At 55.7% G+C, this 19,041-nt stretch overlaps 1 protein-coding gene across 1 annotated transcript; it reads right to left on the bottom strand.

Annotated features, from left to right (window-relative positions):
- Window positions 1-1,104: 1,104 nt before the first annotated feature.
- On the bottom strand, window positions 1,105-17,900 carry BESB_073570 (uncharacterized protein; the record flags this gene model as incomplete). Its single annotated transcript, XM_029365730.1, has 27 exons — window positions 1,105-1,533; window positions 1,916-1,997; window positions 2,167-2,326; window positions 2,444-2,785; window positions 3,425-3,604; window positions 4,015-4,174; window positions 4,849-4,955; window positions 5,407-5,545; window positions 6,296-6,481; window positions 6,723-6,867; window positions 7,221-7,362; window positions 7,680-8,158; window positions 8,303-8,374; window positions 8,898-9,076; window positions 9,217-9,577; window positions 9,936-10,365; window positions 10,959-11,167; window positions 11,613-11,818; window positions 12,228-12,362; window positions 12,496-12,588; window positions 12,886-12,992; window positions 13,302-13,422; window positions 13,705-13,803; window positions 14,118-14,189; window positions 16,008-16,177; window positions 16,536-16,780; window positions 17,152-17,900. 27 exons carry the CDS (start codon window positions 17,898-17,900, stop codon window positions 1,105-1,107), a joined length of 5,799 nt encoding a protein of 1,932 aa, XP_029218214.1.
- Window positions 17,901-19,041: the final 1,141 nt, after the last annotated feature.

Raw genomic sequence — 19,041 nt, 5'->3', positions numbered from 1 at the left:
CAGTTTACAGTTGCATAAGGAGTTGTGTCTGCCTTTTCTCTCATGAATACGGTTAATCGGGTGATAACATTTCCGTTCGCCGCTCCGTCGGTGTGTGCTCGCGCTATTGAAGCTTTGTGACTCTTCAATTCACGCCGCGTCACGCAGTCCAGTGGCACCCTCGCAGGCCACTGCAGCCATGCGGATATCAGCTGCGCTGCTCGCGCGGCCAGAATACTGCCGAAGGGATGTCGCTCCAGCCTGGTCTGCGCAGCTGCAAGTCTCCTCAGACGCTCATGTATTGCGCGTTGCCTACTGATGTCCTGTTACCAACTGATGCATGCTTGCAAGCAGACAGATGCCGTTTAGCAGGCCAGCATTACGGATCTAATGTCCTCAGTCTGCGCACAGTGTATGCGGGCGTCTTACTAGGCGTGAAGGGACGGCTCTAACTACTCTAGAGCAATTCAAAACGATGAGACAGCCAAGCACAGCCAATGAAGCGTAGATACTAGTGTGACGAGTGAGTAGGGAAGTGCTAGCATGGGCGCAGCAGACGCTGAGGCGCAGGAGCTCGTTTCAAGTAAATTGCCGCGAGGGGAGACTCGTATTGCTGTAGGCAGCACCAAGTAGGCAACGGCCAGTTACCCTAACTCAGGCACAGGATCGCGACACAGCAGAGTACAATCTAAGTGCTTCAGAGCCTTGTACAGCTTAGAAAGAGGAACAGGTAAATCTGATGGATGAGGCCCGCCAGTTCATTGTCCAGCGGGTAACGTAACCCCGCATAGTTTGTCCACTCGCACAAAAAGGTAGACGTCTGCCTAAAGGCTTGTTTGCCTCGTCTTTTCACGTCTGTCTGTGAGGCTTGCTCGTTCCTTGGCGCCAGCTGCGCTGTCTACAGTCGTCATTCCGCACAGGGCTTCCGCCCTACATGACCGTTGATACTCCTCTGTCTATCGCCTGCCTTTCAGGCTCGCAGTGCGTTAGGTACACTAGATACTGCCACGTGTTCGAGTGCGGAATCATCTTGAGTATTACGACATCTGTTTTTTTTTCAAAGGGACAAAAGGCGAGTACTTCGCTCCAGTTGAAATTCATCCCCCGGGCGCCTCTTTCGCGTACTCAAGTGTAGGTCGCCTTCGGTGGTATGTAAAAGGCATCTAGCTCTTCTCTGTGCTCTCGAAGAAAATCAATAAGCTCTGCCTGTATGCTTCGCTTCAAATCTTTGTCTACGCATCGGTGGAAGTCGTCCAGGCGACCTGCCGCCAGGTGGACTTGCTCGAACTGCCTCTGTTTCGAAAGAGACTCTCCCGTTGGGAAGAATCCGGAGGAGGAGATGGGCGGTGAGCTCTCGGGGCCCTGGTGCGATCCAATGCTCTCTTGTTTTTCTGTGTTTGCTGGCTGAGTCGCCAGCGTTATGCTCGGAAACGAGTCAACGGATTCCAACACAGAAAAGGAGTTGTCGCCTTCACGTTGAGACAGATCGCCGGCTCCATGTTGCTGCAGGGCGGAAGGCGAGTCGCAGACAGCCTCTCGTTTCTCGCGGAGCGACTGCAGCATGAGACGCGGAAGCAAAGAATTCAAGCGGAATCAGAATGACAAGACGAGAGGAGTCGGAAGCTTCTGAAGGCGGAATCAGCCACAAGTCTTTCGGCATACATCTCAGTTTGTGGGTTTTCCTGTATCCTTCAGCTTCGTTGCCGTCTGGCACTCTCTTACTCAGACAGTTAATACACCTCTACGCCAGCGCTAGAAGGTATCGCGCAGTAAATACGATATCTCGAGTAACAAAACGATATGATATCCTTCAGCATCATATAAGAGTTCAACACTGAGCGGCGGGAGCGTCTCTGTGTGACCCCATTTCGTCTGCCGGAATGTCCATGCTTTCGAAGCGGATATCACACGCGGGCTTGCTACAGACCAAACTTACCTCAATTGTTGCGTGGACGTATTTCTTGATGCGTTCATCCTGAGCGAGGCGGCTTTTCTGGCGTCTCAGGAAGGCCGCCATTCTGCGGCACCGGACACCAGCGGAGAAATCAATTCTGTATCAAATCACTCACCAGAAACGTCGTTCGAAAAGCGCCAAGGCAAAGATCACGCCACATCCACACCCAGAGTGTTGGCGGCGACCCTCCAGAGACACCTTCGAGCGCCTGCCCGCGAGAGTTTGGTGATTACCGTGAGTGAAGAAGAGCTTCAAACCAGCGTTCCTCCTCGCTGAAGAAAGCCATCAAGTCTTCGCTATCTCCAGCCTTCCTCTTTTCTTGAACGCGGTTGAAGAAGCTGATCGGCAAGCCCATGAGGAAGAAAAACGTGTCCAGCCGCAGCCGCGTTGGCCCTGCCGCAAAGACATCGGACACGCCAGAACCCGCCATCGATTGAAGGTGCAAAAATGGTTACAAGGGGCCTCTTCCGCTTAGTGTCTTTTGTCCAGTGTGCATGCGCACGCGCCTACCGAGGTACTTGAACTGGCGCACGCGTTGAAGCTCATCGAGTTCAATCTGCGTGACCTGGCCGTCGATGGACAGCAGATGCCTCCATCTCTGTGCGTCGCCGGCATTCGAGTCGATCCAGTCACCCCAGCTGTGTGCCAGCGTGTCGGTTGCCACACACGTAGCTGCTTCCACGACGTCTCGCCCTCCTTCCTCGCGAAGTCCATCATCCCTGAACGTTTGTGGAGCCTGAGTCGACGCGCCCTCGCGCGGCTGCTGAATCGGCAGCGCGCTGGCAGACGCCGGGGCGGAAGGCCGCGCGCGAGAGAAGGAATCTGAAGGCGGGCGTCCCAGAGAAGAGCGGCCTGAAGAGGGACGGTCAGACGCATCCATGTGAGAAGTGAGGCCGCTGCCAGAGGTGCGCGAGCGAGGGTCTGCTGTGGATGCCTGACGAGACGGCCAACACGTGCGCCTGAGAAGACAGAAAGGGAAGCAGCACGCACCAGCGCTCTCGTTTGGCGTTTAGGGTCCTGCACATTGTACAAGACAAGCTGGAAAGGAGTTCGAAGGCTCTGAATCACCGGCGTATTCCAGCCGTGAGGCAGTCGGTTTGCGCGCACCAGTGTCGGCGCGGAGGCGGGTGTATGAAGCCACAGCTTGATACACGCGGCCCTGACATCCGTGTATCTCGTGCGCGCATCTCTGCCCAGCTTCGAAAGTGGAACCGCGGCTGGGGGGCTCTGTGGGGGCCGGCGCTGGATTTCCCGACTCTATTCGTTGAGCGCAGTGAATTTCGTGCGATGCGAGGGCCCCTTTTGGCAGCCCGCCCTCCCCTGTCGGGTTTGCCTTGTATCTAGTAGCTCCCTTCCGACTTAGGGTTGGTGAGTTACTCAAAGTATCTACGAACCCAGAGAAGCGTCCGCACGCCAATAAGACTCCCAGTCTAAGTCACCAGGCCTGCAATACCCATCAGATTCGGTGGACGTACTTGGAGAGACAGCCACTGCACAGTGAGAGGCGGTAAAAGTTGAGGGCTCCAGGTAGGACGCCTTGCACGCAGAGAGGGAACGAAAACCGCGGGAGGCAAGCGAGTCGATTCCGCCCGTCGCTTTCTCGACTACTGGCTGGATCGTAGTTGAGGTAGGCCTGCAGCTCCCCGACTGCGGGGGTAGCAAACAGACCTCCTGCCTGCGGCCCGCAAGCGACATCGCACCCACGGCACACAGAGACGAACAGACCAGGCGAGGAATCCCTAGAGGAAAGAAGGCGCGGAAGACAGAGATGCAGAAGAGAGAGACAAGCCTCGTCGACAGACCAACCTCCGCGATTCGGAGGTGGACGGCCTGTAGGGCCTGATTCCCAGAAGGCAGAGCCCATTGTGTGCTACAGTGCTTCGTCGCATGCAAAGAGGCAACCAAACAAGCGAACAAGGTGCCAACAGTTGATTCGAAAATTCTGCGTTGCAGAGTCGCTCGTGAGGACACGCGCGCGGCCCCCGGGGCTGGCGTCTGCGCCGGCGACTCGGGGATGAAATGAATCGCTTCCCTGGATCTCCCGCTTCTTCCTCCGGTGGTGTCAGCCGCAGGTGATCGACTCACTGACGCAAAAGGAACCAGCAGTTCTTTGGGCGGCCTTAGGATCCGCCTGTCCAGGAGACGCTCGCCGAAGAAAGGTGAAGACGCCGCGGGATGAGAAGTACAGAGAAAGAGAGGATTGAGTCGCCGAATGAGGGAGGCGGCGAGATAAAAGCCAATCTGCAAAGAGACGCACACGGCAGAGAAGACCAGCAGCATGTGCAGAAGCGCAGACCCTAAACCCCAACCCCAGACACACACCAGACGCGTTGGGGACACAGGCGGCTAGAGGCGCGACAGCAGCTGGGTCGGAGAGACAGACAACGAGAAGGCGCGAGCACGTTCCTTAGAAATGACTGGGCTCCCAGCCAGGCTCGTCCCCATTCGAAGGAAACTCAATACATGCACGCTAGCCCTGCGTATCCCTGGGCCCCTCCCACCAGGACCTCCGCCCTCTTTCGTAGAGCTGCTCACCTCCCTTCCACTGTAGTGATCCTGCTTCAAACTCGTTTGCCGCGTCGGTCGATACTCGCGAGAAAACTCGCAGAGAGAGCCGCCTCCGTAGATATCCGGGTCGCTTGTCTGGCGCGGGGGACATAAAAAAAAAACCAACGAGCGAGCAGACACCGCACCTGTAATTGAAGAGGAGCCCACAAGCTACGAAGGACCGCCTGTTTTCTTTTTCAGGGTGAGCCCGCGACCGCTTGCGAGTGATTTGCCGTCCCTATGTGTCTCTTCTACCAGGCACTTGTCTTCGACGCTAGAGATATGTTGCAGCGTGGATTCTTCTGCGCATGCTTACTCCAGCTGTGGCACCGCGCGGGCAGCTTCGCTTCCTCCGCAGGACAACGCACCTGGAATCTCCGGTTGACGATAAGGCGGCCGTCGTAGACCAAGCCGCTCTCGTGGACGGCCTCAAACACGTCGCCGTCGACGTTGCGTTTGTCCGCAGTGATGAGGACTCGACACGCGAGGGCTTGGAGGCGAGACAGAGGCACGTTCTCCTGTATCAACGGCCGAAAGGGCGAGGCCGCCGGTGGAGCGGTGAACGGCTCGAGGTGGCTGCCGCGTGTCAGCGCGCCTGGTAAAGCCAAAGAACAGACCCGCGTGGCGCGCTCGACGACAAGAAGATAAGCATATATGGGCGACGGCGAAGGCGAGTGCAGTGCCGTGGAGGCACTGCCGCGCTACAAGCGACTGGACCGAGTATTGGGATGAGGGGTCACGGCTTCGCGCCGCATGTTGACTCTAGCGCCTCAGCGGGAACTCGGCGCACAAAGCTGACGTGAGGTGGACGCCAGCTGGGGACACAACTGCGAGGCGGCGGCAGGAGGTCTCCCTGAGAGGCTGAAAAACCAAACGGCGCAGCTGTCTGTGGCACGGTGTGTCACAGTCTCACGGTTTTCTCTTACAGCCGCCAGACTGCCAATCGTCGGCAAGCTCTTCCATGAAGCTTCGCCTGGAATGGAATGCTTCATCCTCCTCTTTGAAGGCCACGACTGCGTGCGGCGAGACGGCGCTCGACGCAAACTCCGAGCCGCTGCGCTCGCTCTGCACCGCCCGGGTCGCATAAAAAGTTTGACAACCCGACGAAACATATTTGGTGAACATAATAGCATAGAAGGTAAAGCTAGGTTAGGTTCAGACATTACGTGGAACGTCTCGAGTTAACTTACGACACGCCCACGGCACGCACACCCGCAACCGGAACTTCGATTGCAGATTTCACGGTTTCACCATATTTACCATGCCTTGGTAGATCCCCGCGAGACAGGGTCGCGATCTCCACGTTTGGCTACGCAAGGAGAGACAGGGAGGCACGGTGTAAGCGATCCTTCGTGTCTTCATATCCTGCGTGTTTGGAGGATGAAAACTCCTGACGGCGGGCAGGGCTGAGGCGGCTCTACTCTGCCTCATGTGTCATTGCCGGTCTTTGCAAGACGCGACATATAGCGTCTGCATTATGGAAACGAAACATAAATATACATATGTATACATACATTTATGTGTATATGTATATGTAGCGGTATACTCGGACAGATAGGGCAGGGGCCCCCGACGATGGCAGAGAGTGGAGTGGTTTCCGTCTTGAATCTTCTTAGATCAGCGCGGCTACGTCTGCACGGAATACTTAGGACTACCACTTTACACTAATGAAACTGCAGTTTATAGTGGACATTTCATCTTCACTGATATACATTTCCGCGGTTCAGCCAAAGGTGCTCCAGTACAGAGGACCTCGCCGGCGTTCTGTCTGCAGGCTAGTGGTGAACACGAACGGTAGTGCAAAGTTTGGAGTACCCCTTCTGCGGCTGGGTGTTCCAGAAGAATTGACTTCAGCCTGCCGCGACTATCGGGCACCACGCCCCGCAGAGTGTACCCCTCCAGCAGCGTCACACCGAGGTTCGCAAGGAGGTCATGACACTTCACTTCCATCGGCTCGCCTTCGGCAAATTCCGAGACTGGAAGCATCTCGTCGTCTGGATCCTGCAGCGCTGCGTAGGGGAAGTAAAAGGAGGATGTGACAGACTCTTAGTGTCGGGCGAAGTCGGCGGACGAAGACACGAATCGTGAAGCAGACGAGAGGGCTTTGAGACCCGGACAGCATAAACAGCTCTCGCTAGTCAAGGGGGCCAGAAAACGCAGGTCTCCGCACGCCAAAAGACTGGAGGCTCTGCATCGCATCAGCCGGTATAGAGAAGTCCAGTCCTCAGGAGAGTACTCTCACTTCCCGCCCCGAGCACCAAACGAGTTCGCTGAGTTCGAGCTGAGAAACTGAAAACTCCGAACGGGCGACGAGGTGCTTTTCAGGATCCCCGCCGTGGGACTGTTTGTCGGTTGAGAGTTGCGTACTGGAAGCCGTTGTCGACGACCTGAGAGTGCGCAACGGGAACGCATAAGATGCTGCTTTTGAAAAACCTGCCGCCGTCCGCAACAGACTCACACACCAAATGAGAGTCGAGCATCAGGGTTTCTGCGTCCAGCAGGCCGCCCAATTCACTGCACCGCTTGACTGCCTGGCGGAGACACACCGCGACACCTCTGAGAACAGTCTGTTAGCCGAATGGGCGTACAAGCTCCCCAGCTGCGCTAGAACGACGCTGTCCACTGCTGCAGAAAATGACATGTGGAGCAGAGAAAACACCGCTATCTTTAGAGGCAGACGAGCCAGGCGTAAATGTGCGGGACGCAGTCGTGGCCTCTGTCTCTGCGGGAGTCGGTGTACCTGGGAGGGAGAATGATCGTGATCTTCTGCGCAGGCACATCCCTGCTAAGCAGGCCGTGAACCAGGCAGTATGCATCCAAGGAGCGGCCGTAGACGACGACGGAGGTCAGTGGGTTCCATCGCAAAGGAACGAGGTACGGGCCTGAACACGCACTTTCCAGGTTCAAAACACGTGTCTCCTTCTGCAAAAAAAAGGAGCTGCCGCGCACTTACACGGCGCATTTCCTGCCCTCGCCCCCCCCCCCCCACGGGACGATACTCCTTTCAGCGCAGTTTCTCGAGGCTTCTCGACAGGGGTCATGAGCCAAACGGCGAAGTAAAACGACTACCCTGCACATCCGAAGCTGCGGCGATTCCCAGTCACAAACTGGCCTCGCCCTCGGATTTCGCGAATCGTCTTCACAAGCAAGAGCGTCCCTTCGCCCTGGCAGCTCCGGTAGGTCACAGGAGAGGCCTTACCGTCTTCGTCGAGCAGGTGGTAGAGCCGCGGGTCCGCCGAGGAGATGCAGCCGTTGACTCGCCTCTGACGGGGGTACCCGGAGTCGGCTATCCCCCTGTTTCCATCCAAAGTCAGTTCCTCTCGGGGGGCGGCTGCGGCCGCGTCTGTCCCTGCGGGGGGTGTCTCGGGTAGCCCCCAACTTCTCACGCCGATCGACTGGAGCGCAGCGTCTTGCATGCCAGTCGTTAGGATGAGGAAGTCGTAAGGAAGCACGATGCTGTTCAGGCCCCCTTCTTCAGAGAGGGGCTGTCTCCCGCTGGTTTCTGGCGGTGGCGCCGTTTGCACGCTCCCGTCTTCACACACGCCCACCGAACTGGAAGGGCTGCCTGGGCCTGAGTACAGCGAGCCGGCGGCGCCGAGGTGGATCAACTTGTTTCGGCGGTCGATGCGGTGAATGCGTCTGTTCACGATTCGCACCCTCAGATCCAGGAGCAACCTCCTGCGAGAAAAAGGATGCAACAGAAAGAGGAGAGGAGGATTTGCCGTGTGTCTTTACAGCCTGCGAGTAGTAGTAGCTAAGTTACGCGTAACAGGACGGAGGCAGGGCGACAAAGAGTCGCTCATGCGGCCGTGGGCTGCGTACCGTATTTCTGAGGCCTCATCGTAGTCGGTCGTACTCTGCGAGAGAAGCGGCTTCGTCACGCGATTGAGCAGCCTGCAAGAAAACCGTAAAAAAGGCCACACGCCGTGCATAAATGACGCGACTTGCTCAGCAAACGAGGTTACGTCCACGCGACTAACCCCAACACTGACCCAGATTGACCTGCATCATGAATGATGCCCAGGGAGCGAACCGAGATACGCGCCCCCCGCCGGGCACCAGCCAAGAATCAGAAGATAACGCTGTTTCAGGAGGGCTCCCGATGCTGTCGGCTTGCGACAGTGATCGAGAACGCAACTGCGTTACCCTGGGATCCGCGACTCTGCTGCGAAGGTGCGGAACGATGTGTCCGGTGGGTACTGGCATCTAGAGCGCGTTTGCATCCGCTTTAGACTGATGGTGAGGCGTTCGGAATGGACTCAGCGCTGACCGTGGAGTGGCGGGGAACTCGCTTGTTCCACAAGCCCTCCCGAGGCACAACGCCTGGGTGCTGGAGACACACGCGGACGCCGCAACTGAGCTCGATTCTCGGGGTCGATCACCGAGGCAGCTCCTACGGGACCCGCCGGTGACCTACGGAAGGCCTCCAGGGGCAAGCAGGGTGATGTCTTTGAAGTGGAAGGTCCGATTCGCAAACAGCAAATTTTTCAAGAAGGAGTACGCCGTCGCCGAGAAGCCCACGACAATGATGCGGGCAAAGAAGGTGAAGGGGTAGGACGAGAGAAACGACGGGCGGCAGACCAGATGAGAGACGGCCTGGAAACACACCCCGAAAACGAACCTACTCAAATGGCGCTCGCTTCGGTTTGCTGCCTGAACTACGATCACCAGGGGGAGGGGGAGGGAGGAGTGATAACAGAGAGTGATGACGGAGGGTGATGACAGAGAGTGATGACGGAAAGTGATGACGAGGGGTATACAGCAGGCATCTCTGGCTCCAGCGACGGCCGGTGAGCCCGCGTGATTATGGGTGAGTCCGGGGCACTTGCCTCATGCTTTTTGAAGAACTGCAAGGCCTGATGCACTGTGCTTCGCCGGCCGAGGACGGACGCCTTAATTCTCTCTGGGGTGGCGTCCTGCCCAGGTCGACCTGCAGCCTTTGTCGGACAGGCAAAGTATCCGTGGTTCGCGGCGATTGTGTCGAGGTATTTTACGGCGGATATCGCCTTCGGCTTCACCGGGAAGAATTGGTAGAAAGCCGGCGACACGTAGTCATTCGGCTCCACAACCATGTGAAGCAGCTTCGCGCGGGCTAACCTGCACGCCACACGTTAGCGACCCCGGTTCGCGGTGTCTCTGCACAGGTGACAGGAAGCTCTAAAAATGATACGTGACTTCCGTTATGAGGAGAGAAACGAGGAAAAGCGGAAGCTATTGTGGCGGCCGTGTCACTGCCGACACACATATCACAGTGAGCATAGCTCGTCAGTGTGCGATACCTCTGCACTCGCCCGACAATTCATATCATCGTAGCTGACTCGAATCGAATAGACTAGAGCTCGTTAGGTAGCGGCGAACTTCTACACAATTTGCTTGCCTATCAGGAAGCAGCTTGAATTCGCATGCTTGCAAGCGAGTCGTTTCCGCCACGCAGCGTGGCGCAGACTCTTCTCACCGCATGATTTCTCTGAGAAATAGAGACTCATAGTACTGGAAGGCAGAGTCAAGCAGGCATATCTTGATAACAACGTGGCCCCCGAAGGCATCGTAGCTGAGTTTGTCGTCGATCTGCTCATCGCGTTCGATTTCTTCGATTGACGCCTCCACGAGTCTCCGCAGCTTGCATCTGGCCTCTCTCTTGGCGCGCCGGTCGTCGAGTAACTCGCGCACTTCCTGTATTTTCTGCTTCTGGTGGTGCAGCAAGTACGGCTCAATGTCATACTTCAGCATCATATCTTGCAGCTCCGGGGCGCGAACACTTCGAATCTCAGCAATCGCGATGACCTCACCGCATGCCGTTCCCACGACGACGAACGAGTCGGCGGGCTGATCACCATTCTCGCTGTTTTTCCGGGAGAGTGTCGGCGTTGCGGAATTCGGTCCCGCTGCTTGACGAACGACAGGCACAGAACATCTGGTAACTCAGGTCTCAACCACAATTGTGGCGTTCATTGAACTTTGCATCTGCGCGTCGTTTTCAACGTAGACTCGCGGGGAGCACCCTTCGTAGGGTTTTCGCCCGTGCGATGAAGACGCAGTCGAGTGACACAGCTTCCTTAGGCTGCGCGAGTGAGAGGCTAAACCGTTTAACACCCATAAACCAGCTATGAGCATCATGACAACGCAGCCAGGCCACTGACAACAACGTCCCCCCAGCCAGTGAACTGTCTTCTCAAAATCTGAGCTTTCCTCACATGCAGCCGCGCGCTGCTTTTTGTAACGCATGTGAGCGTGACGCCACGCTGATACGCCCCATGCATTCCTAGAGATATGCACTGGGTGAGAGGTGCGATTAGTCTAATAAATCCTTCGCCGCGTAAGGCATCTTTCCGGCAGGACGGGTGCCACTGGACTGCTACAGTCGTTCTCTCAAGGCACGTGTGCAAGTGGCGGTCATATGACTGCGATGATTCTGGAGCCCTCCATGTTCCTGAACTGGCGTAACGCCGGGTGGGAAGCTTCCGCGTTAGAGCCGTACAGTCGTTGTCGTCTTCGGAGCCTTCTGCATCATCCATCTGCGACGATGAGCTGTCGTCGCCCACGGCATCGTCGCAGTTGCTCGCTGCTCCATCAGAGCCATTCCCGTTCGGGTCATCCACGGCACTCATGAGAGCTTCCTGACTCAGTCGAAGTCCGACGCTGGCGGTCTTCTCCAGGACCGCTCCCACGTCACTGTTTCGCATCTGCCTTCGAAGGACACAGCAACAGCGGCGTCTCTTTCACGCAGCATAACGGCACACGAGTGCCCGTACGACGAAGGGGCACAGATCCTGCGATCTAGGGGAAACATGCGTGCGTCTTCGTGATTCGCTTCAGAGCAAAGCCTTTAACCGGCCAAGTACCTATCCGGCTGAAGAAGCAGTCAGACAGTTTTCATTGTTTCCACGGCGATGAGAGAAGTACCGGAATCGCCGCTGCCAGCGGAGTCTTGCTATGGCGTGGCCGCCGGCCTCCGGCCGACTGAGCGCACAGTTGAGAACGGCTGAGCGTAGAACACGAGAAAATGGCGTCTTCAGCTACAGACATCATTTGCTCTGGGGTCTAACACTTTCTTCCACCGCGTGTCGAGAAAGGCGCAAGCGCCTGAGGGCGCACAAACGCCTGTTAAGGGCCCGGCTCCTCTACTTGATACCTGAACAGAGGCGTGGTTAGGAGTGTCTGTCGATGGAGAAGGAAAAGCAGCTGGTTGAAGGAGCTGGTCAGCTTCTTCTTCTCCGGACTAAAGTAGCGCATGAAGGGAAGCACAGGCGCAGACGAGGGCTGAAGGACGACGCAGTAGTCCTTGTCTTTGAAAACCGAAAATGCAGGCAAAATGAGCTCGAGGGCCTGGGAGTGCCACTGCGCGAAAAGCACATTGCCGAGTATTCGGTCAGCTGAATTCGTGACACTTGTTCCCGTGTCATATCGGTGTGGCGCGGCAGACAGACACGGCGATGAAGGCATCGAATCGTTAGCCGTGGGCACGGTTCAGCTCCACTGCGGCAGAACCTGGAGCTCCCTCAACCGACGTCAAACCCAGAACCTGCGAGCCACGGCAAACACGTTTTCGTACGGGACCAAACACTGAACAGGGGGAACTGTAGTCGCATGCAACCTCGTACCCCACGGCCACCGGGGAAGTTGCGGCACCGCGGTGCCTCAGGACGGCCGCGACAACCCAGAGGAAGGAAAAAAAGAGATATTCGCAGCGTGGCATGTGTGAAGGGTCAATAAGCGTTTGAGAGAGGCACACGCTGGCCGAACCCACCTGCTTGTCCAGCCCAAAGATGTTGATGGCGAAGGCGTTCTTGTGTTCTATGGGTAGCTTCTGAAGCCAACCCGATGTCCCGTAAGTCATCGACAAGTGCTCCAGGGCTGCCCGAGAGAGGCGCTGGAGTGCACTCTGCAACCGAGGAGAGAACACCTGTCACCAGCAAGTCCATAATCTGCCAGGTTCTCCTTTTTCAAGAAGGTGTGGACTGCATCTCATGAGAACTTGCGTTTTCTACGGAAGCGGGCTTTGATTTTCTGCGCACTTTAAGCCTTTCTCTCGCGATATCGGAAGCCGGATGGTAGATCGGGACGTCCGCCCACCAGTGAAGGGCCATGAGGAGCTCCGAGACATCGTCCTGCAAACGCGCGAATCGCAGTCAGCAACGAATCAACAATGCCAAACCTAACGTGCAGGAAGGAGGTACATGGACGCGGCGCCCTCGATGCTCTGCTTGCTTGGAATGAGTCTTCAGAAGGCAGACACCTCCAACTGGCATCTCTTCAATCGAAGCATCGAAGAGAAAAATCTCAGTGCCCACGCAGTGCTAGCTTGCAAACGCTGCCGCTCAGATGAGGGACGATGAGGCACGTCGCAGCGGTAATCGTGGTTGTCAGGTTAGCCAACCTCGACACACTCTGACCTTTACCCTTACAGGCGGCATCTTGATATCCGGATGCGTCAATAGAAGTTCGCAGAACTGGTGCACTTTGATAGTAGAGTCATATGCATCTCTCTCCGTGTCTCCAGTAACGCTTTCTCCTGCCACTGAGGACGATAAAGCAGAGGAAAAGAGGAGGGTGCTTCACAGAAGACAACGGATTCCCCCTCTAGCAGGTGCTATCGCAGAGGGGAATGCATCACGATAGATTGTACTGCCACCGCAATTGTCCAGCGGGCGGTCTATCAGCCACTGCAGTCTCGGCCGACGGCCCCTGCGGGTGCCCCGTAACGTTGTGCCGCCCATACCTGTTCGAGTGCTTCTCCGTCTCTCCGTGGAGGCCAGCGAACTCCGCCTGTGCTGACTCTTTCCGTACATTGGGTTGAAATGACCGACGCTCGAGTTCCTACCAACCCTGTGCGCAGGAATGTCTCCATAGCCGCCTCCAGCGCCGGGGATGGAGTCGGCCTTGGCAAACGAGGCCGCGAGGGCTTTCCATTTTTCCAGCAGAAACGTAGACACCCGTTGCCGCTGCGGTTTGAACAACATCAAGAAATTGCAAACTGACCGTTTACCAACTACGCATGAGGCGTCTGTCATGACATGAGTCCTCAGATGGACAGAGTGCCTGCTTCAGACGGGCTTGAGCGTGTGGGGCCGCGGGCTTGGCCTCTGCACAGATTAGATCCCTTGTTTGGCAAACCACTTCAAGTACTGAGGCCACCGCGCCTTTGGGCACCTTCTCGCTCTAGATAAGTTCACGTGAAAGGCACCCAAGGCCACTAAAACTGCGCCGTAAGCACGAGCGCATACCTCAAGACAATCGACTTTCATGAAGAGGGAGAACGCTGAAAGAGCTTGACCCGGCGTTATTGCAGACGCTGATCGCAAGGCGGAGTCAGTGAAATGAGCCTGCAGGGCATGATTACAATGGCGGAGGTGAAGGGTAACGCTGCAACAACGGGAACAGACTGCAGAGACAAGTATTCCAGTCTGGCATAAAAACATGGCACCTCCGTGGGGGTGGCAAGTATGGATAGCCGCTGAGAGTGGTCCCACGAACAAGGCACCACCGCATCTGCACTTCCATCGAATCCCTCATGGCTCCCTCCGCTTAGCCGCTTGAATGCAGAATACGAATGCCAAAGGAGACGCCCATGCCGAGGAGGGAGATCCTACTGCCCCTGGGTCCCCGCCACATCGCGCCGTACGTTGCGCCTGTTTACCTGCCAGAGGATCAACATCACGGCCTCCTTGGTGTCTAGGACTTGGTTTAGCTCGTGGAAATATGGAACATGCTGAGGGGAAAATCGGACATTGCTCCCTGGTCCGAAGCTATTGCCCTAGTCTGCAAGAGGCGGTGCTCTCCAAACAACCGGCAGGCAGGACTGACACGAACCTAGGGCCTCGTGCGACGCCTCGGAGCAGGTTGAGTGGACAAACCGTTCCGCATGAAAACAAAAGCGTCGTTTGCAGGAGGCAGACAAAGAAAATACAACGCTCTTGAATGAGTGATGCGCGACTGAAATGGCTCACGGCGACCACAGCGACCGACTCACCTTTTTTAGACACTGAAGTAGACCAATGACTGGCAGCAGACCTTCTTCGGTGTGGGGCACAGCACTCACTAATGCCTGGAAGCCGCCTGCAGGTAACCACGCCAACGGCCAGCCCTACCGAGTCATGCAGCACGCCTGGGTTTATCTTTAAAGACTGTTCTCAGTGCCCAGGATAGCAGGATCCAACCTGAGAGCCCTGCAGAGTTCAACTCATTAGTGTGTTCGGGGATATATGTCAAGGTGGCCCCGAGGTTGCATGAACTTTCCCCGACTGATGCGTTTTACCAACCTCCTGCTGTTGCTGGGGGACTGGATATACCAGTGCACACGAAAACTGCTGTCGTGCAACCGCAAACAAGTTGGACGATTCACCCGCTCTCATTCAGGCCTTCGCCACTGCTTGGAGAGGGGGACCCAGATCACAAACTGTGCGATGACTCCGTATGGGAGCTAAACCATCGGCTGGTCGGGAGTGCCCCAGACGGGATTCCCGCTTGGAAGTGGGGATTAGTGAGCATTCGTAGCTGTCTGCGTTTGAGCGAACCTGCCACGGACAATTCAGCGAATATACGGAATATCTGCTTACCAGGGAACCTCCCCATCGTATCTTGCAACAAATCGCCAGCATTAGCCGCATATGACGACTCGTGAGCTACACACAGAAACAGCATGTGGACGCACTCACAGGAACCACCCCGGTGCCCACCCCGCATCCACAAACGTGTGGTTCAAATTGTGGTTAAACCGTTCCAGTGTCTTCCATCATATGCCGTTCATGCCAAATACGCAGGGACAGGAGACAGAAAACACGGGCTGAACCGGCAAGCAATTCGGTGAACTTTCATGCACACTCGCAAAGAGCTTGTGGATTGACTTGGTACGTCTAAATACCCAGATGGTGTGGACATCACTGCAGAACAGAGCCCCAATAAGTGCTGGCCCATTCGCACAACCTTTGGGAGGCCAGGTCTCCTATTTTCTAGCACCATTAGGTTCTGCGTTGTTGACTCAAAGTATTTGCTCCGAGTTTGGCAGTGGTCTTGGTTGGACAATGTATCCTCCACTAAGTACTAGCTTGATGGTGTTAAATCCAGAGGCAACCAGGGAACGCTCCAGCTGTGCATCATGCGTGCCTGGACTGTTGGCACGAGCCTTCTGTACAAGTAGAACGTGGGCCAGGGACGGAAGTGAATATACGCATACTTTATCTTCCTCGCCACGCAGTTGGTCTTATTCTGTGACGGAGGAATGGCTCTCTGCGGTGGTGAGCTCTTACCACCAGGCGTGCCTCCACCTGGGAGAAGTGAGCTTCCTCGATGCTTCATGAATGTCTGGAGAGGTCAACAAGCAGAAAAACTTCGACAGTATTAGGCTCGTCGCTGGTGGCCGTAGAGAGTGCCCCTGTGGCGCTGATTGTCGCTTCATCCAGCGGCTGGAATTTGGATGCATCACTGCGACGGAAACCAGACTGAATAATCGTCGCCACAGTTCTTACTCAGGCGCGATCACACAGTGGATGCGAATTCAGGCAGGCACACGTGTATGAGGTGGGATTACCCGTGTGGTCCTGATTTTATTCATGTATTCGCGGTCGACTAAGAAATCGTAGTTCTCGAGTTCGAAGCAGTTATTCAGTAAATTGATGTCAACCTCAGTTGTAAATGCAGCCATCCCGACCGCGAGTCCCTCAGCTTCCGCAGCCAAGCACGTGTTGCGGTCATCTTGCCCTGCGAGACAAAACCGCTCGGCCCAGTGCGGAAGCTGGATGCCTCGAGGCAAACGTTCAAAGTGACATACGCATGCTTTACTCGACTTGCATCAGCACGCCTCTGAAAGGGGCAGTTCAGCTGACAGTCAGGAGCGCAGCAGCCCGCGTACGGGCTAACAAGCCCTTTTTTCTCCCCCATTCAGCTTGATCCGCAGGCAAAGCGCCGGCAGCTTCTTTTGTAATGTGGAGCCCTTTAGAGGTGGTAACTCGGGACAGATGCGTTAATTTTGTGACCGGGTGGGGCCACTCTTTTGATAATTTGGTAGTGAAGCGAAAGGCGTGTAGCCAGTTCAAACGCTGCAACGCAGCGAACTCACCACCTATCAACTCAGCAAGAAAGAACTCCCCGTAGTGCCCAGACCGGAGTTCAGTAGCTGAATCGAAGACTTTGACAAGATCATCGTAGTCCTCAACCTTCGCCTTTCTTATCTTTAAGGGCCGTATGAAGTGGCTGCGCGTGCAGGCATGCACTCGTGGGCTATCCTTGTGTTCAGTGACCCCGGCGTATACAACAGCGGGGAAGATGTCGAAGAGATTTGGTAGTGGTTTGCGAACGCGAGGCCTGCAAGACATCGACGGGTCACCCAGAGAGACTCAATAACTCGCTGAACCATGACATACATTACACAGTGGGGATTTCTAGGGGCATTTATTGGTGACGAAAAAGCTCTACCCGCCAACTCGCTGTTCGGGCGCAGCCCTCCGCTTCATATGCCCGGGCAGTCATATCTATGTATTTCGTGGCGACATCGAGCGCCTAGTTCATAACCATGTCAAGCTGAGGCGGGAAAAAGATGTGAAGGGATCTCCATAGGGCAGTGCACCAGAGCTGGATCATCTCTGAGCAGCACTCGTAAATCCCATGGCTGAACCCGACCGGGCTCCCCGCCAGCTTCGTGTCCCGACGTCTTCGTCGGATACTTCCCGCCTTACCTGTTGAAAATGAGAAGGTTCTGCAGATCAAAGGCCGAAGCGAACATAGCCTCGGCGAGAGTTGCAAGCACAGCACTCGCAGTAGTCGATTTGTATGTGAGGAAATTTATCCACAGTGTGTTACTCGGGGTAATATCTGGCACTTCCGAAGGCAGGATGACAGACGAGTCTTCGCTGCCGTACGGCGAGCGCCTCCGACCGTGTGCGGCGACCTTATTTTGAATACTGGTGTCACTTTGGAGTCGTGATCTTCTATTGTCGTAGTAAGTTGCCTGTAGCCACTCAGGCCAACTATGTAACACTGATGAATGCGTCGCTTCATTCTGAATTTCAGATGTTAGCAGACGGGGAGAGTGGTTAAATGCTGCGAAGCCGACGATGCCTCCGTTGGTGTCTTCGACCACGATACACTGATAGCTCTCATCGATGAGATCCTCGAGAAATTCGAGGCTATCCGGAGATGAGATTGTGTCGTTGCCGAAGAACTCAAGCAGTTCTTTCCCACAGCGTTCTGTATGAGTTGCGTCAGCGCTTTGGCTCCCGCATGCCTCATACAAAACCTCCTGCAAGAGGCGGCGGATTTCCGGACAGTCCTCCTTGCAGGCGAACCGGGCGCACGAATTATGCAGGTTCTGGCGCGCTACACAACCTTCATGATCGTAACGTCCCACAAATCGGCTCTGGACACCCCGTAGAGTGTCCGAAAAGTACCTCCGTGTTTGCTGTTCCTTTCTGCGTTCATGCTCCATTGTGTGGACGGCCTCATCGCAAGGGGATTTGGACGCTTAGTCGCGCGTGAATAGTCTTTCGAATGCCACGGCGTGATCTAAACAGCATCTGATGATCGGTTGGAACTGTTGAAGCGCGACAGGCAACACATGGCCTGATGCCTAGCTTCAAAGCAAACGACGTGCAAGCGGTGCTAGTGTAACATCTGTCTCGACTGAGCCCGTATCATGCCGACTACCCAGTAGGCTTACAATCGAGGCCTGCGGTGCCACTGCCCCACAAACGCGCCTCGTACCGGCACACGTGCACAGTTAACCCCGCCAAGCAGCTGGTTAGACTGACGGAACATATAGGCGAGATGTGGATTTTAGAGGGGCTGTCAATATGAATTAATGTAGCTGTCCCTCCTTGACACGCGCTGACCGCGGCAGCCACATGCAAGCCCCGAGGATATGCGTCGACACATGCTCTGAGGGGGTATTTATTTCATGAGTAGGATGTGGGCTTACACGCCACTGCTTCAGCGGAAGGGAGCTTAGCATATAGGTCAACAGGCTTATGCTGGTGTGAAGACGGGTATCTCCTCTCGCACGTGTGTCAAAAAAGACCCGTGTGCTGTAGGATCATAAAACACGCATGTTGCCCGTTGCCCCACGGCTGCTGCGGGCTGTGTAACTTGACGGCGTACCCAGACGAATCTCTCTACCGGGGTATAGTCGTTCAGGCACAGTCCTTTGTGGATACAGATGAGACGGGAAGTCAAGGAGCTGCAGCCTAAACCGTGGGGCAAGACGGGGGGCTACCGGTCCGGTCGTGCGTTCACATGTTTCCCACTGACACAGACCCAGCCGTTTTGTCTCAGATAAACATTGGGGCGCTGGAATACTATGTGACGCATCAATGAAGCTTCGATAGCCGTATGTGCGCAGGCGTTTCTCTTCTCTGCGCAGGCCGACGGGACGCCGCCTACTACGTGAAAGTTGGCAAATTTCAGATGTGTCAGTAGATTGCCTGGCAAGTTTGCCCGTGCGGAATTGGCTAAGAGCGCGCGTTCAAAGTCGCGTTTGCTGGCTGCAGCACGACCACGTCTCGAGAGCACCCCTACTAATTCCATCCAATTGCTTATATGAGTACACCCATTTCAAGTTTGCCTATATTCCC

This window comes from Besnoitia besnoiti, assembly GCF_002563875.1.
Source record: "Besnoitia besnoiti strain Bb-Ger1 chromosome Unknown contig00007, whole genome shotgun sequence".
Lineage (NCBI taxonomy): Eukaryota > Apicomplexa > Conoidasida > Eucoccidiorida > Sarcocystidae > Besnoitia > Besnoitia besnoiti.
This window is presented reverse-complemented; position numbering and strand designations above follow the sequence as displayed.